Source organism: Pseudonaja textilis, chromosome 1, assembly GCF_049901715.1.
Source record: "Pseudonaja textilis isolate UNSWEBS1 chromosome 1, rPseTex1.2, whole genome shotgun sequence".
In the NCBI taxonomy this organism is placed as follows: domain Eukaryota; kingdom Metazoa; phylum Chordata; class Lepidosauria; order Squamata; family Elapidae; genus Pseudonaja; species Pseudonaja textilis.
The window spans coordinates 230860331-230877438 of record NC_141990.1 but is presented as its reverse complement, the minus strand read 5'-3'; the positions used below and the strand labels follow the sequence as shown (position 1 = coordinate 230877438).

The following is a 17108-nucleotide window of genomic DNA, read 5'->3' as shown; positions in this document are numbered from 1 at the left end:
GGGATGCTTCACACCGATAGTTTTTCGTTGAGTCCAAATGGGTGAAGAGCAACATAACAGAAAAGGCCCAGAGGAAAAAGCATATATTAGAGATAGGGACACTATGATTAGGTCTTTTATATGCTTGCTAGGAAATACATAGTAAAAAATAAAGTAAGGCATTGAGAAAGTCCCCCTATTGAAAATTGTAATAATTAGGTATTTTTAATTTTTTTAAAAAAAAGCCAAGTGAGGTTTGGGTGTAGTTACAATTTTTAACATTTTACAGTAGCAGGTTACATTTTTGTCTCTCATAATTCTGGATTTCTAGTATTTTAGCCTTTTATTTACAACTTCTTTTTCAGAAAGTGAATGTCATCGTTTTATTTTCTAAGAACATCTGGAAAAAAATGTAGTTAATTTTTAAAATAAATTATTAGAAAAGAAAAAGACCAACATTATTCAATATTAAAAATACTTTTAAAATTTTAAAATGAAAGATAAAGCAAGTGATATGGGTATATGTTTTATTTAGGAATGGAGAAAAGCCTTTTTAATTAGAATACTTCTAGCCCAGAAGAATAGACTATAAGAACAGGTCCATGCTGATTTTTTCCATAGTAATAATTTTATCTTGATGGACAATATTATGGTTGGGTGGGGAAGACACGGTTATATTGCTCTTGAACTCAATCCAGTGTTTGCCCACGTTCATATTTACTCTCCAGCTTCTATGTGTGCTGGTCAAAGGAGATGACTGTGATCCTCCTTTGGCACAGCTACTTTTAAAAGGATAAGTACATACTAAATAAAGTAAAGAAAATAGATTTGCAAAGCCTGAACAGCAGGGTATCAAAGACATACCTTGTCTGTCAGGGGAGAACATTGGTGCTTCTGACACACGAGCTGCTGCTTTGACACTAGTGATATGAACTGTTATCCTTTCTCTGAAGCGCACCTTGAAAAATGTGGAGAGTGCAACCTCTCAATTTTCATCAAAACAGGAAAGAAAAAAGTCTAAAAATGTTGCTGTCCTCTATCAATTATAATGGGTGGGGGGTGGGGAATAAAAGTGGTTCCTTGGCCATCAAAAAATTGTGTACCCTTGCCCTGTGGTTCTCGGTGTGTTTCAGATGGCTGGCTCTGGCAAACCCAGAGTAAAGTGTCCCACGGTGTGAACCGTGGATTCTAAGCAACTGCTTTGTTTTTAATACTGGCCACCCGAGGAGCTGTGCCAAGCCAGAATTCTCCAGAGGAGCATTTATAGGCAGACAGATGCTATACAAAGCAGGGGCAGATTGGGTGAAAAGACCTATGGGGGATGCAAATGAAAGGGAGAGGGGGCTGGGGAGAAGGTAGTTGAGACTTGGTCCAGAAGCAGAGCAGGTGAAAGAAAAGAAGAGAGACTTGCTGGAATAGAGAGCAGCAATGCCAGAACCAGGAAGATGGCAATGGTGCAAAAACTTGCAAATAAAGGGGAAACGAATGGTGAATAGCTAAGTTTGTGAGAAGCAAAAAAGGGGGGCAGCCAGGGATAACCACCATAAGCCAATATGGCTGACCCCGCTCCTAATCAATCTTACTTCTCTCCTGACTGCAGGATTCGTACAGAAAGCAAGTAGTCATCGATGGGGAGACCTGCTTACTGGACATCTTGGACACAGCTGGCCAAGAGGAATACAGTGCCATGCGAGACCAGTACATGAGGACAGGAGAAGGCTTCCTCTGCGTCTTCGCTATTAACAACACCAAGTCCTTTGAAGATATTCATCAGTATAGGTGAGTAGAATGATCTTCACCTCTCCTGCGAAGGAGAGCGTGCATCCTGTTTTATTCCGGAAATCTGGAATAAGGAGACACATGGCTAACCCTTTTTTTTTTTCTGCCCATCCTGGAAAAAAAAGAAGAAGCCGCCTCTCCCCTTGGTCTGATCAAAGCAGAAAGCTTCCAGCAGCATTTCTGCTGAGATGCCATCCAAGCAACTTGCTGCTCAATCAGGAAAAGTCCCAGGGTGGGACCATTCAAACATTTGCTGTGACTAGCAGGAGACGTCCTCTCCTGTTTGTTCCCTTTGTCCTTAATTAAGGGTGATGTGCTCTACGTGTTAAGGGAAGGAAACCTGTATTGATTGCCTGTGAAGGGCAAAGAGAGAGAAAGAGAGAGAGGGATGACTAGATTGATTGAGGCTTTGCTAATATTTTTCCAAGGGAAGCTCTAGCAATGTGTGCGCTTCCTCAGGCTGTTTTTAGAAGTCATCAATGGAGTATCTTTGAGTGCCAGGGGCGCTGACATCCTTTGTCCCCCACCCATCTTCATTGTCAATAGAGATGCCCTTTCTCCTGTGCCTGATTTTTCCTATAGATTGTGTTTTAGGACTGGCTGAACCAGAACATCCATCCACAGGCTTCCTTCCCTGTATGTAATTCAGCAAAGGCAAAAAGCCTTGCATCTAGCAGTGCATTCCATTTTAGTCTCAGAGATCTTGTATTGAAACATGTTTCACTGTTGCTTAAGGGCTATTGCATTCGTGGGTATGAAAAAAGAACACCTCGGGGACATCATTAAAATGCAGAGGGAACTCTGTTTATCAGGCAAGGATGGGTTCTCAAAGAGCTATGGGCCTAAAAAAAAGAAAGCCTTGGTAAATGTAGGCAGAATTTAAGTTCTGTGGTTGGTCACAGTCTTTCTAAATTAATGTAAAAAAACAAATAGTTGTTCCACTTCAAGGCCTACAGAGGGAGTCTGTTTTTCTTTTTCTGTCTCTTGTTTTCCTCTACTGGTCTCTAGTGAATTCTTTCCCCATCACACTTAGTCAGCATGGCCATTCTGAAAGTTACAGTTCACTGAATCTGGAATCAAGATTTGCATTAAAGATTTGAAAGAAGTAAGAGTTCTCCTGCATCTCTTTTGCAACACATAAAAGCTATTTTCACTTTTTAATGTTTAAACCAGGGCATATACTATACAGGAAAAATTACATGTTTTTATTTACTCATTGATATGTAGATTTGCTTAACTAGATTAGTCAGTTTTCACCTATGAGCAATTAGGGTGCAATTGCGATAGCTGCCAGATCCAATTCCCAAATTGCTGGGTACAAAATATGTTTCTTCAAGTAAGGCAGGGAATGAAATAGCTAAAAGATTTTAATAGTCTTAAATAAAACAAATAGGAGATGTTTTTCTGTGGCTCACTGCGAAGAAGAGAAAAGAAAACCTACACACAATAATGGAGATTAGCATTTTTGTCACTAAGTGATGCGGTTGTAAAGCATGACATCATGTGACTACATTACTCAGGGATGGCAGTCCTGGCCCTCCCCATCGATATTGATAACTGAATCCCAAAGGTTGTTAGGGGAGGACTCACCCCAACCCCACTCCCAGCTTAGTCTCCCCACCTCACCCCCAGCCTTGGTAATGTAAGGACTCCTCTTCAACTCCCCCTCCCATCTATTCCCCCCCCCTCCCCCATCTCTGCCCTTTGGGCTGTCCTGCCGTCTGCCACCTCTGCCGTCCTTCCCAAACTGCGCTCTGCTGGCCCTGCCAGCCCCAGCTGGCTTTTGCTGCCATCTTCCTGCTGCTGATGAAATGCACCTGACCTGGACTTAACGTGGTTTCCGTGGCTGTGCCAGCCCTTCTCCCTGAGGATGCTGCTTGTGCCATTACCCAAGTTGCGCAATCCATTTTCGTGTGCGCAGGGCCAGTGAGTGCATGGCAGCAGGGCCAGTGGAACACAGGTAGGCGGGGGTGGCTGGTGCTTGGGGCTGTGGCAGCGTGTGTGTGTGTGTGTGTGTGTGTGTGTGTGTACTGGCTGAGACTGCAGAAGGCCTGGAGCCTCTGCTTCGACCCCAGAGCTGGTGCCATGGAGGATTGCTGCTGTGCAGGGCAGTCGGAAGGGGCAGAGATGGGCTGGAAACAGGTGGATGGGGGAGTTGAAGCGCCCCTTGTGGTAGGCGGGCTGCCGAGTGCCCAAATTTTTGATCCTATGACCAGAGGGGCACTACAGCAGTCATAACTTCAGAGACTGGGCCTCCCTGCCCTTTGTTCAGGGCTACCATAACTTGGCACGAGAGTTTGTAACTGGAGAATTATCTGTAGTCATAGCTTTCCTTCCAGAAAAACTGCTCAAATCACCTAGAAAACCTGCAAGCTTAATGGAAATTAATTGGCTCTGATAAGCCTGAGTATGTACATCTCTTGGGTCAGTGTTCTCAGTGTTGTTGACAACTCATTGTGAAGCAAGGAGCCCAGGGGTGGCCTGTTTGAGTAAAACAGGCCAGGCTTATTCCTTGGAGAGCAAGGGAACCCACCCACCCCGCACCTATAGGGTAGCCAGGTTGGTTGGCGATTTGGATTCCAGGCTGGCTGAAGCTGTAATGGAGTGCCGACAAAGGATTTGTGCTCTATTCCTGGTTCAGGGCAGCCTGCTCAGTGCTTAATTCAAATACTGTTGTAAGAGGAGGTCATCTGTAAAAAAGGTATGATAGTGGGGGTATGATGAGAGAGAAGAGACAAGGAAAAAAGCCCCCCGATATCATAGATACACAGAGTGTCTATCCAGATTATGGGACAGGAGGAAAAGGGCCGTGACTCAGGGCTTCTTCTGTACCATGAGGGTAGATAGCTGGATACCTTTCCCCCCCAATAAAAGCAGCTGGGGAGCAGCAGGTATAGAAGCGGAAAAAAAGATGACTGAAGATAACAGGATTCAAAGGAGAAAGAAAGGATGGTCTTCCCCCTATGATGCAAAATGACCAGGAGTGGCCAGTTGGGAATGGTTAATAATTATAATAAAGAGAAGAGGAATAGAAAGGAAAGGCCATAAAGTGGGAAACTCTTACAAGAGGAAATGAAAGTAGAAACTGCTGGAAGGAGAAGGAATGTCAGGATACAAATAAGAATATTTTTGAACTATGTGAAAACGGGGTGGGTGGGGGTGGGTTAAATCGTCCACACTCACGAGCTTCTGGATCAGCAAATTCTGCTAGAAATGTCAAGGTTGAGTTCTGATAACCACAGCCCTTGACTGTCATGTTTTCAGAAGTTGGAATTGCTGAACATGCTGTCTGTGTCAGGGAAGAAATCACAATGTTAAGAATCTATCAATTTCCACAAAGAGATTAGCCATTACCAGGAAATTATCAGTAGCCACCAGCTGATTATACATGGTTTCTGCTATTTTGTGACCTGCCCTTCGCTTGTGATGGATAGAGGGTTTGGTCATTATCAGTTGTGGTGGGAAATGTTAATTACGAGTAAAAAAATTGGAGCATTTCAAAAGCACATGAACAACGAGAAGGGGAATTTTATCATGCTTAGTGGTGTAAAGCTAGAAAATTTTGGATTCAAATACATAGACTGATTCAGGCGATTTAAAAGTTTAATATACAATTAAGGCCAGAGGTCGATCCTTTGGGACTGATGAACAAACACTGGAGAAAAAGTCATAGAATTTTGCTTTCGTATACGATCATTTTATGCACAAAGATGGAAAGATTCAGTATTATCCACAGTGGAGGAATTGCTGGTGAAAGTGATGGAACTTGCTGAGATAGCTTAAATTGATTTCTTTTATTAGGAAAATGACAATAACTGCACTGTTAAAATACATTTCAATGACAATAACTGTTTATTGTTGACTAGAGATCCCTTGAGCACTTTTTGTGGAAAACATTAAAAAAATGAGCTTATGATTTGAGGATTAGACAGAAGAGAGACGTGTAACTTTAGAGAAAGAGGTAAATTTATAAGTGTACCTGTAACCACAGTAACAAAGATCAGAAACTACTTTTTTCTTTCTTTTCTTGTTTACTTTTTTCTTTTCTTGCATTTTAGCTTTCTCTTTGATTTCTTCCTCCCTTTTCCCCCTTGCTTTAACTTAGTTTGTATTAGTTTTTCTCCTTTTTAAAACTTTTGATAACATTATTAAAATAAAGAGTAGAAAATCAGAGAACTTGTCTGTCCCACATGGCTGTTCTTTTCTGAACTTAGTAATGGTTTAGGACTTTTTGCTACATTGTCAGGCAGGTGCATTTATTCTGCCTTCTCTGCCACATATTTTGCAGATACACATGATTTTGTATACGGTGTGATGGCAAGTCTAGTTAGTATGAGAGATTCTGTGTAAGGCTCTGAGGCTTTTGGTGTTTGAAAGACAGTAGATTTTTGTAAGGTAACAAATACATCAGGGTATATGTTTTCATAAGTGTGAATCTGTTCATGCAGTTGCATAATCTGAAATGTATTCTACCTCATGTAATTGTGAAAGATAGCAGTGCTTAAGGTACCTTAGGAATCTGGGTTATTGTTTTTCTGTAGCAACAAATTAACAAAATTATATTCCTGACATTTTGTAAGGTATATAAAGAATTTTTGAAGTCCCCTGCAAATTTAAAACAAAATTCCTAGGGATACAAATCAAAATTTTAGGATGCTCTCTCCCGTTTTTATTCGACCTGAAGGTCCACCTTTCTGTTCCATTTCTGTGTCATCTCAATAATCTTCTGGGAGCTTTATGTTCCTGATGTGCATGAACTGGGGAAAGATGCTTGGTGGCCTTGGTGCTTTCAAAATCTGCCTTCCAATTCTTATCTTCCTGTTACAGGATTTGCCCCAACACCTCCATATCTGCATAAATGAATACTCTGCTTAATTAAATTTTATCAGCTGTGTTTTCTTTAGGATGCCAGCTTCTTCCAGGAACCAGGAAAACCAGTCTTTTAACAATGAACAAATCTTAAATGTGAACACTCTGACCTCAATAACACTGACCTCTGACCTCCCTATCTGGTTTACTTGAATTGGAGAATTTGGCTTTATTGGAGGAATGAAGCAGGGATTGAGACTAATCCCATGTACTTAAGTTCTGAGGCAAACAATGTCCAGAGGAGGCATGTGGTGTATTTTGGCCTAAAAGTTGTACTGACAAACGCATAAGTGGTTGCACACCAGGCAATGAGAGGATGATTGTGCTTTGAGAAGACTTTGGTGAGAGGGAAAGCCTCAACTCAACCTCTCTGTGGCTTAGATTTATCATATTCTTATGCCATTTAACTCTTAAAGACCATGGCCCTTGTATAGAAACATTGGCTTTGTTTTCTGTGTTTCAGAGAGCAGATCAAGAGAGTGAAGGACTCCGATGATGTGCCCATGGTATTGGTGGGGAATAAATGCGACCTTCCTGCCCGGACTGTGGAAACGCGACAAGCCCAGGAGCTGGCTAGGAGCTACGGGATTCCATACATAGAGACATCAGCCAAAACTAGACAGGTATACTGAGGTTGTGGGGGAGAGGGGGGTGGGAAGCGCAAACCATGCAGACTCACTTTTTCCACTTTCACTCGAGGAAAGAATCTACTCCATGCTTGCAGGATGTAATCTTCGGGGTGTTTCTATGGTGAAAACGAAGCTATCTTCCAGAGAGTCTGTTGAACTTTTCATTTGTTGCCTTTGTAAGTCAGAGGAAGCTTTTTGGCTCATCTGCATTGGTTCTGCACTCAGCCCAAGATTTGCTGTATTGAATTCTTGGCCCTGAATTTGTAATGGCAACAAAGAAACTTACCAAAGCTTAGTTTAAACTCCACCTTTGCTGACTGTCTCTTCTGATAGAAAAATGTCCAACTCATGCCCCTCCAAGGAAATCACATATCTTTCTGAATTGTGTAAACAGATGGCTGTGCAGCTTGCTTTCTCTCTGTTTGTATAAGCCTATTGTGGTTGTCTGCCTTAACTGGGCTGGAGCTGGCCCTTAGCTCCATTGAGCCAATAATGTGCATTTACTGTTGGGTTAGTAGGGTTCCAGCTGGTAATTATTGAGCAGGTTGTGTAGTTTCTGCTAATGGATCCTGAGCATTAGGGAACAGAAGTAAAAATTACACCAAGTTCGGATTAAGTGTGGCTTTGTTCCGTTAAGATGATGCTAGGACATGACTGGCAAGTAGCCTGGTTTAGCAGTTGTCAGTATCAGTAACAAAGGCAAATGTTCAGCCAACAGTGATGGAGGTATTTCTGTGTTCTGCCATTTGTCCAAATTGTTCTGCCCAAGTGCATGTATTTGCTGCCAATTTAGGCAGTCTGCCCTCTGGGACTATGGTTTGGATTCAGAATAGGCACACTTGGTAAACAGTCATACCGTTGTCCCGTCTACCAATTCTGACAGTTATTTCTATAGCGTCTACCAGCTCACAATTACATGGTTTTGTTTTTTGTATTTTGAGGAGAAAGAGAGAGAAAGCTTCTATCTCTTTGAGTCAAATCCTAGATTAGGTCTAGTAATGCATTCAGAACTGACCAGCAAATGGAAAACACATGTTTTAACCGGTCTTGGAAATACATGCACATTACATGATGTTTAAAGCACTTCATTGACTTGTTGCAGGGAGTCGAAGATGCCTTCTATACTTTAGTGCGAGAGATCCGGCAGCACAAACTACGTAAATTGAATCCCCCAGATGAAAGTGGTCCAGGCTGCATGAACTGCAAATGTGTAATATCATGACCAAGGTGAGTCACTGAGAGAAAAGGAGCAGTTTTGTTAGAAGAAAAAGAGGCTGCTCAGATTATATACCGAAAAACTGTTTCCTTTGAACCCATGCATGGCCTCCACCCCTCCTTTTCCCAGTGTTATTATGAGTCTGATCCCCTTCAAGAAGACGGAATGTATCTTGTCACTGGTTGCAAAAGTGGCCACTTCCTCAAAAGGAAGTCTATTTTTATTATAGTTCTTGAGGGGGAAAAATATTTTGAATTAGAACGCTGTCACGAATGAGGAGACATTGACCATCTTTTCTTTATCCATGAGGCCGATTTGAAACAGAATGCCTGTATCTGTATTTGCTTCTCTTCTAACTTGGATACCGCACTTTATATGTCTCCGTTTTTCTTGCTTTTATCACCTCCTGCTTTCCAAGTTTCTGGGTGATTTCTGTTGCTTTTCTTAGGCAAGGTTTGCACTGCTGCCCTCTCCATGCCTTAGTCCTCTCTTCCTCTGTGGTTAGGTGTCATATATATCTTCTAGCTCAGGCTACAGTTTCCATCATCCTAACTAGCATTGATGATTCTGAAGGGGAATGATGGTGGTTGTGGCTCCAGGTTTTGAATGGCCACCTTAGATAATACAGTGTGTTTCTCGTTTGCATGCTACACGAAGTCACTTTGAAGAGGCAAAGTTTGTCCTGGATCTAATAATAATAGAACAAAATGTATGTGTTGAGATATTTTATAGGGAAGTGTTAATGCCTGACATCACTCAAAATCCAGATGTTTAAATTTTATGCTCTGAAACCTGTACTGTACTGAGACCTCTGGTTGAAATACCAATAGATAACATATTGGAATGATTCCACCTTCCTCCAGTGTATTTGTTATTTAGTAGAAAACTAAGAGAAGAAAATGGCATTTGGAAGTACATAGTTTATAGAATTAGAAGAAAAGCTCTTCATTGCCAGAGCATCCATTTTTTATTCAGGAGTCAGGGGTCAATACATACACACACACGTAATTGTGATGGCTCAGTGGTTAAACCCACCCAGCTTGTCATCTGCACTCAAGGTTCAAGTCTCAAGCGCCATGTGACCTCCTGTTACTTGGCTCAGCTCCTGCCTACCTAGCAGTTTGAAAACATGCAAATGTGACTAGATAAATAGATACCACTTCATTAGGAAGGTAGCAGCGTTTCATATGACTTTGACATACAGCCATGCTGGCCACATGACCATGGAAATGTCTTTGGACAACGCTGACATATATAGAGCCATAGATACATTCTCCTAAATTTCTAAACATGACTATTAAGATTCATAGATTTTAAAAGAATTTGTAAATAACAGATTATTCTGTGTAGCCTTGAATCTCAATGGAGAGAAGATAGCAGATAATCAGGAATCAGAGCAATTTACTCTTTCTATGGTTATACTATTTTTTTCTTTATAAAAAGAACACTTCCTTCCGAAAAAATTACAAGTGAATGGATGTAAAGTTTCATTAGTTGAGATCCCCCAGAAAGCCTCGTTTTTAAACTGTACTTAGCTCAGCTGCTATTGTTAAAGTGTGTGTGTGTGTGTGTGTGTGTGTGTGTGTGTGTGTATATGTCCAGATGTGCAAATAATCCAGATGTTTCCGAATATTTCCTGTAGCCTGTGATGTGAGATGGGGTGGGTAGGGGTAACTTCCTGTGCTCTTACTGCTGAAACTTCAGATTAATCCCAAATGCTTTTTAAAATGCTTGGCCTAAGAGAGACGCTACTGCCAAAGGCTGAGGGGAGGAGAAAATCCAGTGTCAGCCAAGTGTGTCTTCATTCCTACATCCTTTGCAAATACTCACACTGTGTCCTGAAGGCAGAGCCTTGGCCTGCCTGAAATCTTCCTTTTCACTGAGGAGAACATAACTTGGCAATATTTATTTAGGTGTGGTTTGGGCTCCTTTAAGGAGAGAAAGGGAGTTGGTTTTCCCTTAACTAGTTATAAAGTGAGAGAGATCTGATTTTATGTCAAACAGGATCTTTCCAAAAAGACACCCCCCACCCTCTCTCTAAGGCTTGGAGAATTATGGCAAGGTGGAAATAAGGCAAAAAGCGTAACACATAATAGACACAAAGGTGGTGGCTATGGGGTTCTTCATGTTCCTCTCTGTTCACACTGCCTTTGTATCTGCTCTTACTTTCTCTTTGTTCTGTACATGCATATGTATTTTGTTTTATTTACACAACACATTTAGAAATTTGCCTACATTATTTTTATAACTTAAGGAGGTAAATACACCTAATGCTCCTTCCTCCTGTTTTTTTTTTTACCACAACAACATCCCTGTGAGGTGAGTTGGGCTGAGAGTGAGTGCCTGGCCCAAAATCACCCTGCTGGCTTTTATGGCTAAGGCGGCAGGACAGTCTCCTGGTTCACAGTCTCCTGGTTTCTAGCCTGGTGCCTGAACCTCTGTACCAAATGTTGTGGTCCGCCGGCAGCCTGCGGAGACGGCAGCAGAGTCGGACAGTGGGGAGGAACATGGGTCAGTCCGGGAGTCCGGGGAGGACTCAGATGAGGGTCCTGCGTCTGATACAGAGATAGGGCCAGGGCCATCTGGGAGTTATGTGCGGAGCCTCCAGAATCTGACAGCAGCGAGCCTGTTCCCAGTATGCCTGTGCGCAGAGCTGCCAGAAGGCAAGAACAATTAAGACAAAAGTGGCGACTCGGGAGTAAGGCTTGGAGGTGAGTGGCCCTCCCATAAGACATAAAGGAGGAGCAAAAGGACAGGAATCTTTGCAGGAAGCAACTTTGTTCATACTGGTGGGTTTGAAACCTGAAGCTCGGTGTTGAATTTGTGTTCCGTTTTGGCCTCATATAACTAATTGGACATTTAGTCGTTGGTAACATTTTAAAGGTGTGTGCTTGACTTATCCCGAAGAACTTTGGCAGACTTCCATGGGACTATTTACAAACTGTTTCAGACTTATTACAGTGACTATATAATATATAGAATATATAATGACTAATTCACAGCTATTGAAATAAAGAAAAAAGGGTTTGGGGACTAACATTTGTTTGTTAGTGTCTCCATAAGCCTTGGTCAGAACACCAAACTGGGTCTTGTGTTCTTTAGGGTGAAACCACTTGAAGGAGACATTATCATTGTAACAGTCTTTGCGCTAGTGTTTGAGCCATTTCTGCTCACATGAGCTTGGGAAGAGTTTGGCACAGGGCACATTTGAGCGCCCGATATCCACATGTGCTGTGAGAAGAATATGCTTTGAGCTTAGCAGCAGCACAGGTGACTCAGGCCTAGGAGGAGTGCCTTATTATGTCAGTTTGCCTTGAGGAAGTAGAGCACTCAGCTATAGGTATGCATATTTTACATTTCTTTGGGACTGAATCAACTGTATGCTGTACTTGAGCTCTTCTCCCATTTCATAGCTACCCAAGGTATGCCATTGCAACAATATAAAGGATTATATTAGGTTTACTTGTCTTCTACCATGTTCTGATCTCACACTAAATAAGAATAATAATATAAAAGATAAACTAGGTGTGATGTACAGTATATACTTGTCTCTGCACTACTGAACCCAAATAAGCATTCAAATACATTTATTTTATTTATATCCCACCTTTATAAAAATAATAAAGGTGGGATATAAATAAAATAAATGTATCTGAATGCTTAACAACTCAAGGTGGCACATGTAATGTTCCTTCCTCCTATTTTCCCCACAACAACAACCCTGTGAGGAAGATTGGGCTGAGATGGGTGAGTGACCCAAAGACACCGAGCCAGCTTTCATGCCTACCTAAGGCAGGATTAGAACTCATCGCCTCCTGGTTTCTAGCCTGGTGCCTTAACCACTGTACCAATTTGGTTGATGATTCTGTTCTCTCTTATTGTATCAAATCACCAGTGGCTGGGTGAGAAACAGCTATGCTTTCAAATTTATGGTGGACGAAAGTGTGTACCGATGACATTTCACAGAGCAGGGCTGGCATGTAAATAGAAGTTTGAGAGCTTTTGTGCTCTGCATAATAAATAGGGACACTGGATTTGCCCACCTGAAAGAGTTCTTATATCTAAAACAGAAGAAGATAATATAGATTGGATTGCATATACAATATTGTACTATAAGCAAATGAGTATATGCTACTAATCCAATGAATTCATTTAACCTAGGGAACTCAGGAATATGAAGGCTTATAATTCCCACTCTCTCTATGTAATCCACTTGTTTTGTCAATCAGAACACTGATGTAATCACAGCATCCTCTTGAGGTTAGTCAATAGTACTACAGTCCCTTTTTCACTTCAACAGTGACATTAGTAAGTAAATTTCCACAGTGTCAGCAAAAGACAGTGGTTTTTTGCTGCTGAGCAGTGATCAAGGAAGTGGTATCGTAATGAGGTCCGTTGTTTGCATATGGTTAAGCAATCACAATTAATGACTGTTAATTGGTGTAACAGTTTGGAACCCTCAGAGGCAATTGTCAGGGTTTCCCTATTCACCAGTAGGTGAGTGGAGAGGTAGATTTGACAGCCTTAAAAAGTCTTGAATGAAATCTAAATTTGGTTTATGTAGAAAACAAAATGTAGGACTTTTATAGTTACTACATAAGTTCAGCGGATGCAAAATATACTTGGCACTATAAGTTGCCACTAGCTCTCATTTTGCAACTCCATAAATGTAGTGCTCTGTGAAATGCTACTGTCGGAGAGGATAATGCTTCTATTCTAAGCATTTACCACTTGCTGCTGAGCTACTGCTTTGAAATCCCATGTTAAGTGCAAAACTGCCTGGGGGTCTGTTATCCACAATCAAACTATTGAGGTCAGTTCTTGAACAAGAGCAGCAAACAGTCAGATTCAGAACTGCCATCCTGTGAAGCAAACACACACTGGTGCATGGTTTTATCCCTCACTCCTGGTTAGCAAATTCTGAGGTCCATTTAACGAAGCTTTTTAAAAAATATACATGTATGTGTGTAGTTATTCAATATGGTCCAACCACTATTGGCATTTTAAATTGATCCCTCTGATTTACTTTTTTTTCTGAACTAATAGTTTTATTGTTTTGTGTACTATATTGATCTGTTTTAATTTTTGTACTCTGATATTGTTGAACTGTATAAATAAGTAACTTTTTGTAAAGGCTTTTCAGCTTATTTTACTCGTTGCATTTTTTTTTTTCTGTTTTCAGCAGACCCGACTATGACTTAGAAGGCTTTCTACTGTGTGTAGCATGGAAATGGAGGCGATGTGAAAATAGAATCAAATGGATTCGGGGAAAGGAGAGATGGGGTGGTGTCTGCAGGTCCCCCCAGGGGCTCCACGTGGACAGTTTTAAAAATTCATCAAGGCCTGCAAGGAACTGTTTTATTGTTTAAATCCCACCCTTCCCCCCCCCTTTTTTTTTTTGCCTTTCCCCCCCTTCCCGGCAGTGTGTACAAAGCCACATAAGGAATTGCAGTAAGTTATTATTTGGTGGTCTTGACACTGGTTTTGCCATCTCCATCATTGTTCCAAGGGATTGATTGACAGTGTCTGAAAGGAGGCTCATGCAGGGAAAGACCCACCTCGTTTCTTCAATCAGCTTGAGCTCAGCTCACCAAGGGCAAAGCCTGGATGCATCTGCAGGTGGACTGGCTCCCCACTTTGGTGCTGCAAGGCATGTAAGGCAGGGAGCAAAGTCTTGATTCACAGCTTGAAGGGCTCCATCTGAAAGGCTAGCGGTTGTCAGCGGAAGATCAAGGCTTTTTGGAAGGTACTGCCAAGAAGATTCACTTGCCCGTCATTCCACTGGTGGGAGCGGAATATGCTGTCATTTTCAAGAAGGGGGTAGGAAGGGCATAAAAATAATTACACTTGTAACTTTTCCATATGTCTCTGCCCATTGATTTATCTCTCTGTATACTGGGAAGGTAATTAATGCCCCTCTCAACTTTTGGCTAAGATTGTCTCCCCTGTGCTAGAACTACCAAGTCGTCGTTCTTGCACAGTAGATGGTCAGTCTGGTGGACATTCTCTTCAGGCCTACAGTATCCTCAAGAGTACTTGAGAAGGGGGTGGAGGGGGAAAGAGGGGTGCCAGTTTTTAGATGTTTGCCTTTTTTTCTTCTTCCTTTTTTATGGTGTCGGGAGAACCTATAAAGGTATAAATTGACTCTACCTGAACCTGTTGATGGAGACTGGAGGATCTTGGATTTTTCTAACTCTAAATTCAATGAGCCCAACCTTTTTTGCTCATTCCCTGCTCCATCAAAGGGAATTAGTCCTTCCATATATCTTTAGGAGACGGGAAACTTTTTGTATTTTATTTTCCACAACCTTTGTGTCTTACAGGCTGATTGGGAAGAATTATCCAGTGGGCAAGAAAGGTTGACTTGTATGTAGGCTTTCCTGTTTGTTGTTGGCATGGTCTTCCCCTCCCCTCCCCACGCCCCCGCCCCCAGCCTCCCCAAGATTTTTATGATTGTTGCCTGTGTCCAGGCTGTCTTCCCTGGTGTGCTTATTGCAAAATTTGTGTACTACTTGGAGGTGGAGCTGGTCTTTGGAGACATGGGAGCCTATTTCCATGTCCCTGCTCGATTCTCCACTCTCCCTTGTAGCCGCTGTGCCTACGTAATTGCATGCACAGCTCCGAATCCTGCTGTCAGGGAGCAGTTCCTCTGTATGTCTGTGACTGTACTTGCTGTAATTCAAAGCTCTTCTGGTAAGGTACCACAACCAGACCCCTCATCACAGGCTGAATTAAAGAAAACCAGCCTAATAATTAGATAACAAGCATGATTTTTTAAAAAGTTGTTGGGAGTATTAAAAAGAGAACCCAAACCTAGCCTTAAATGTCATTAAAAGTGATTTTGTTCTCAAAAGTGTTGGTGTGTATACTGTACCTTTTGGGATTTATGTTCCTTTTATTCAAACTCCCTGTACTACTTTGTCACCCCTGCACTGTATCTCAGGATGAAAATAGTTATGGATATTTAAACCCCAGGAAACAGCTTCGTTGTCCACACATTTTTGCCACTGGAATACATGTCTTAAAAAGTAAACATTGGTTCATTTTTTTTAGTTGCTTAAAATGCCTGATTCATTTCTGGATGGATTTACTATTTGAACTGTTTTTCTCAACACCCGGGATCCAGGCTGTCTTAATAGCAGGATGGCTTATTGTAGATTTTCACCAGATATTGGGAGAGGCCTCTGTTTGTTATAATGATGGTATCAAGATGAAACATTGACAATGGTACTACAGCATCAGATCTACAGGCAGCTTATTCAAAAAGCTTATCTCTTGGGGTGCCCCCCCCATTATTCCAAGAACTAATTTCTCATAATGGGATTGCAATTGGAGATAGGAGCTTGATCCATTGATTTCCACCCATATAATTCAAAAGAACAATTAACTAACTGAGATGCTTTCTAATTTGTTGTAGTACCTTAACAGGGCAAAGTGAATTTTAACAGAAATTGATAACTGCACTTCTATGCAAAGGTAGATGCCCAGGAATGTCCTAAGGGAGTAACTATAAAGCAGCAGGATTTATTCGCTGTTCCCTTTTGTTAAAATAGCCCATGCTTTTCATGGGTTATGAGCTATCCAGAGAAATTGGCCAAAGCAGAAAGACGGCCACTTCACAAATTCTTACTCTTGGCTTGGATTCTATCGCTACTTGTAATGGCTAACGAACTTTAAGCATCTGTTTACATGAAAAAAAGGAGTGTTCCTGAATTAAGGCATTGAAATCTAATAATAAACCAGATCAAATCCAACATGTTGTGGCTGTTAAACAGTCTCTGGTTAACTATGCATAATTAATTATCTGCCCCAATGCAACCTCAATAGGGATTTTTCAGCACACACCTTTTTTCAGAACTATAATTATTGGTGGCTCCACTCAGTCCTGGTTTATCAATTCTACATTTGGGCAGATAGTAACATGAAAAAACAAGCTGAGTTCAAAACTAAAGTAGGGTTTGGATCATCCCTTTGTGTATTTTAAAACCACAGTATTTTTTTAAATGCTTAATTAAGGCATAGTAATTTAGCATAGACTTAACAGCCTCAAAAGTCTATGCTATTAAAATTCAGCAGGCAGGGAAATTCTGTCTTGAGATACTGGAATGCTGTTGGTTCGTTTATTTTTGCTACTGCTATGCCCATGTAATTAAAGAACTTTGATTATTTTTTAATACTGTAAATTTTTTTAAAATGGTACAAAGGGTGAAGCAGTTAAAGCCACTACTAAATTCTAATTTCTCATTAACTGGTATAGCTGATTTTACAGTGCAGCACCTGGAGGGCCATGGTACCTATTTCTTAGGAGAAAAGATAGAATAGGCTGTTACGGCATAAATGTTTTATACTACCATTCTTTACACCTAGGATAACCAAACTTCAGCATTTTGTGTTTTGGAAGGCCCAATGCTTTCCCATCAGAATAGCCATTAAATCTGTCCACCACTTTTCCCACTTTTAATATAAAAGGATACTTCAGGTTCCTTCCCTCTATTTTTCAAGCAATCTGCCCTCCTACCTCTGGCCTTCTTGCTGCACACCTGTCAATCTGCAACACCATTGCTCCAAACAGATATTTCAAATTGTTAATTCATGAAAATACTTGGACACTTTTTAAAAACACAATGATAACTTTT

General features: G+C 41.3%; 1 protein-coding gene across 4 annotated transcripts in view; it reads left to right on the top strand.

The window, feature by feature from the left end:
* Positions 1 to 15325, top strand: part of HRAS (HRas proto-oncogene, GTPase) — a 75418-nt gene extending 60093 nt beyond the window's left edge. For 2 of the 4 annotated variants that reach the window (XM_026706653.2, XM_087920912.1), the window contains exons 3-6: positions 1580 to 1758; positions 7091 to 7250; positions 8359 to 8483; positions 13655 to 15325. In XM_026706653.2, the coding sequence (XP_026562438.1) occupies positions 1580 to 1758; positions 7091 to 7250; positions 8359 to 8478 (459 nt within the window). In that variant the 3' untranslated portion in view covers positions 8479 to 8483; positions 13655 to 15325. The remainder of the gene's footprint in view (positions 1 to 1579; positions 1759 to 7090; positions 7251 to 8358; positions 8484 to 13654) is intronic. The other 2 variants (XM_026706654.2, XM_087920913.1) reach the window with 1 other exon arrangement.
* The last annotated feature ends 1783 nt before the right edge of the window (positions 15326 to 17108 follow it).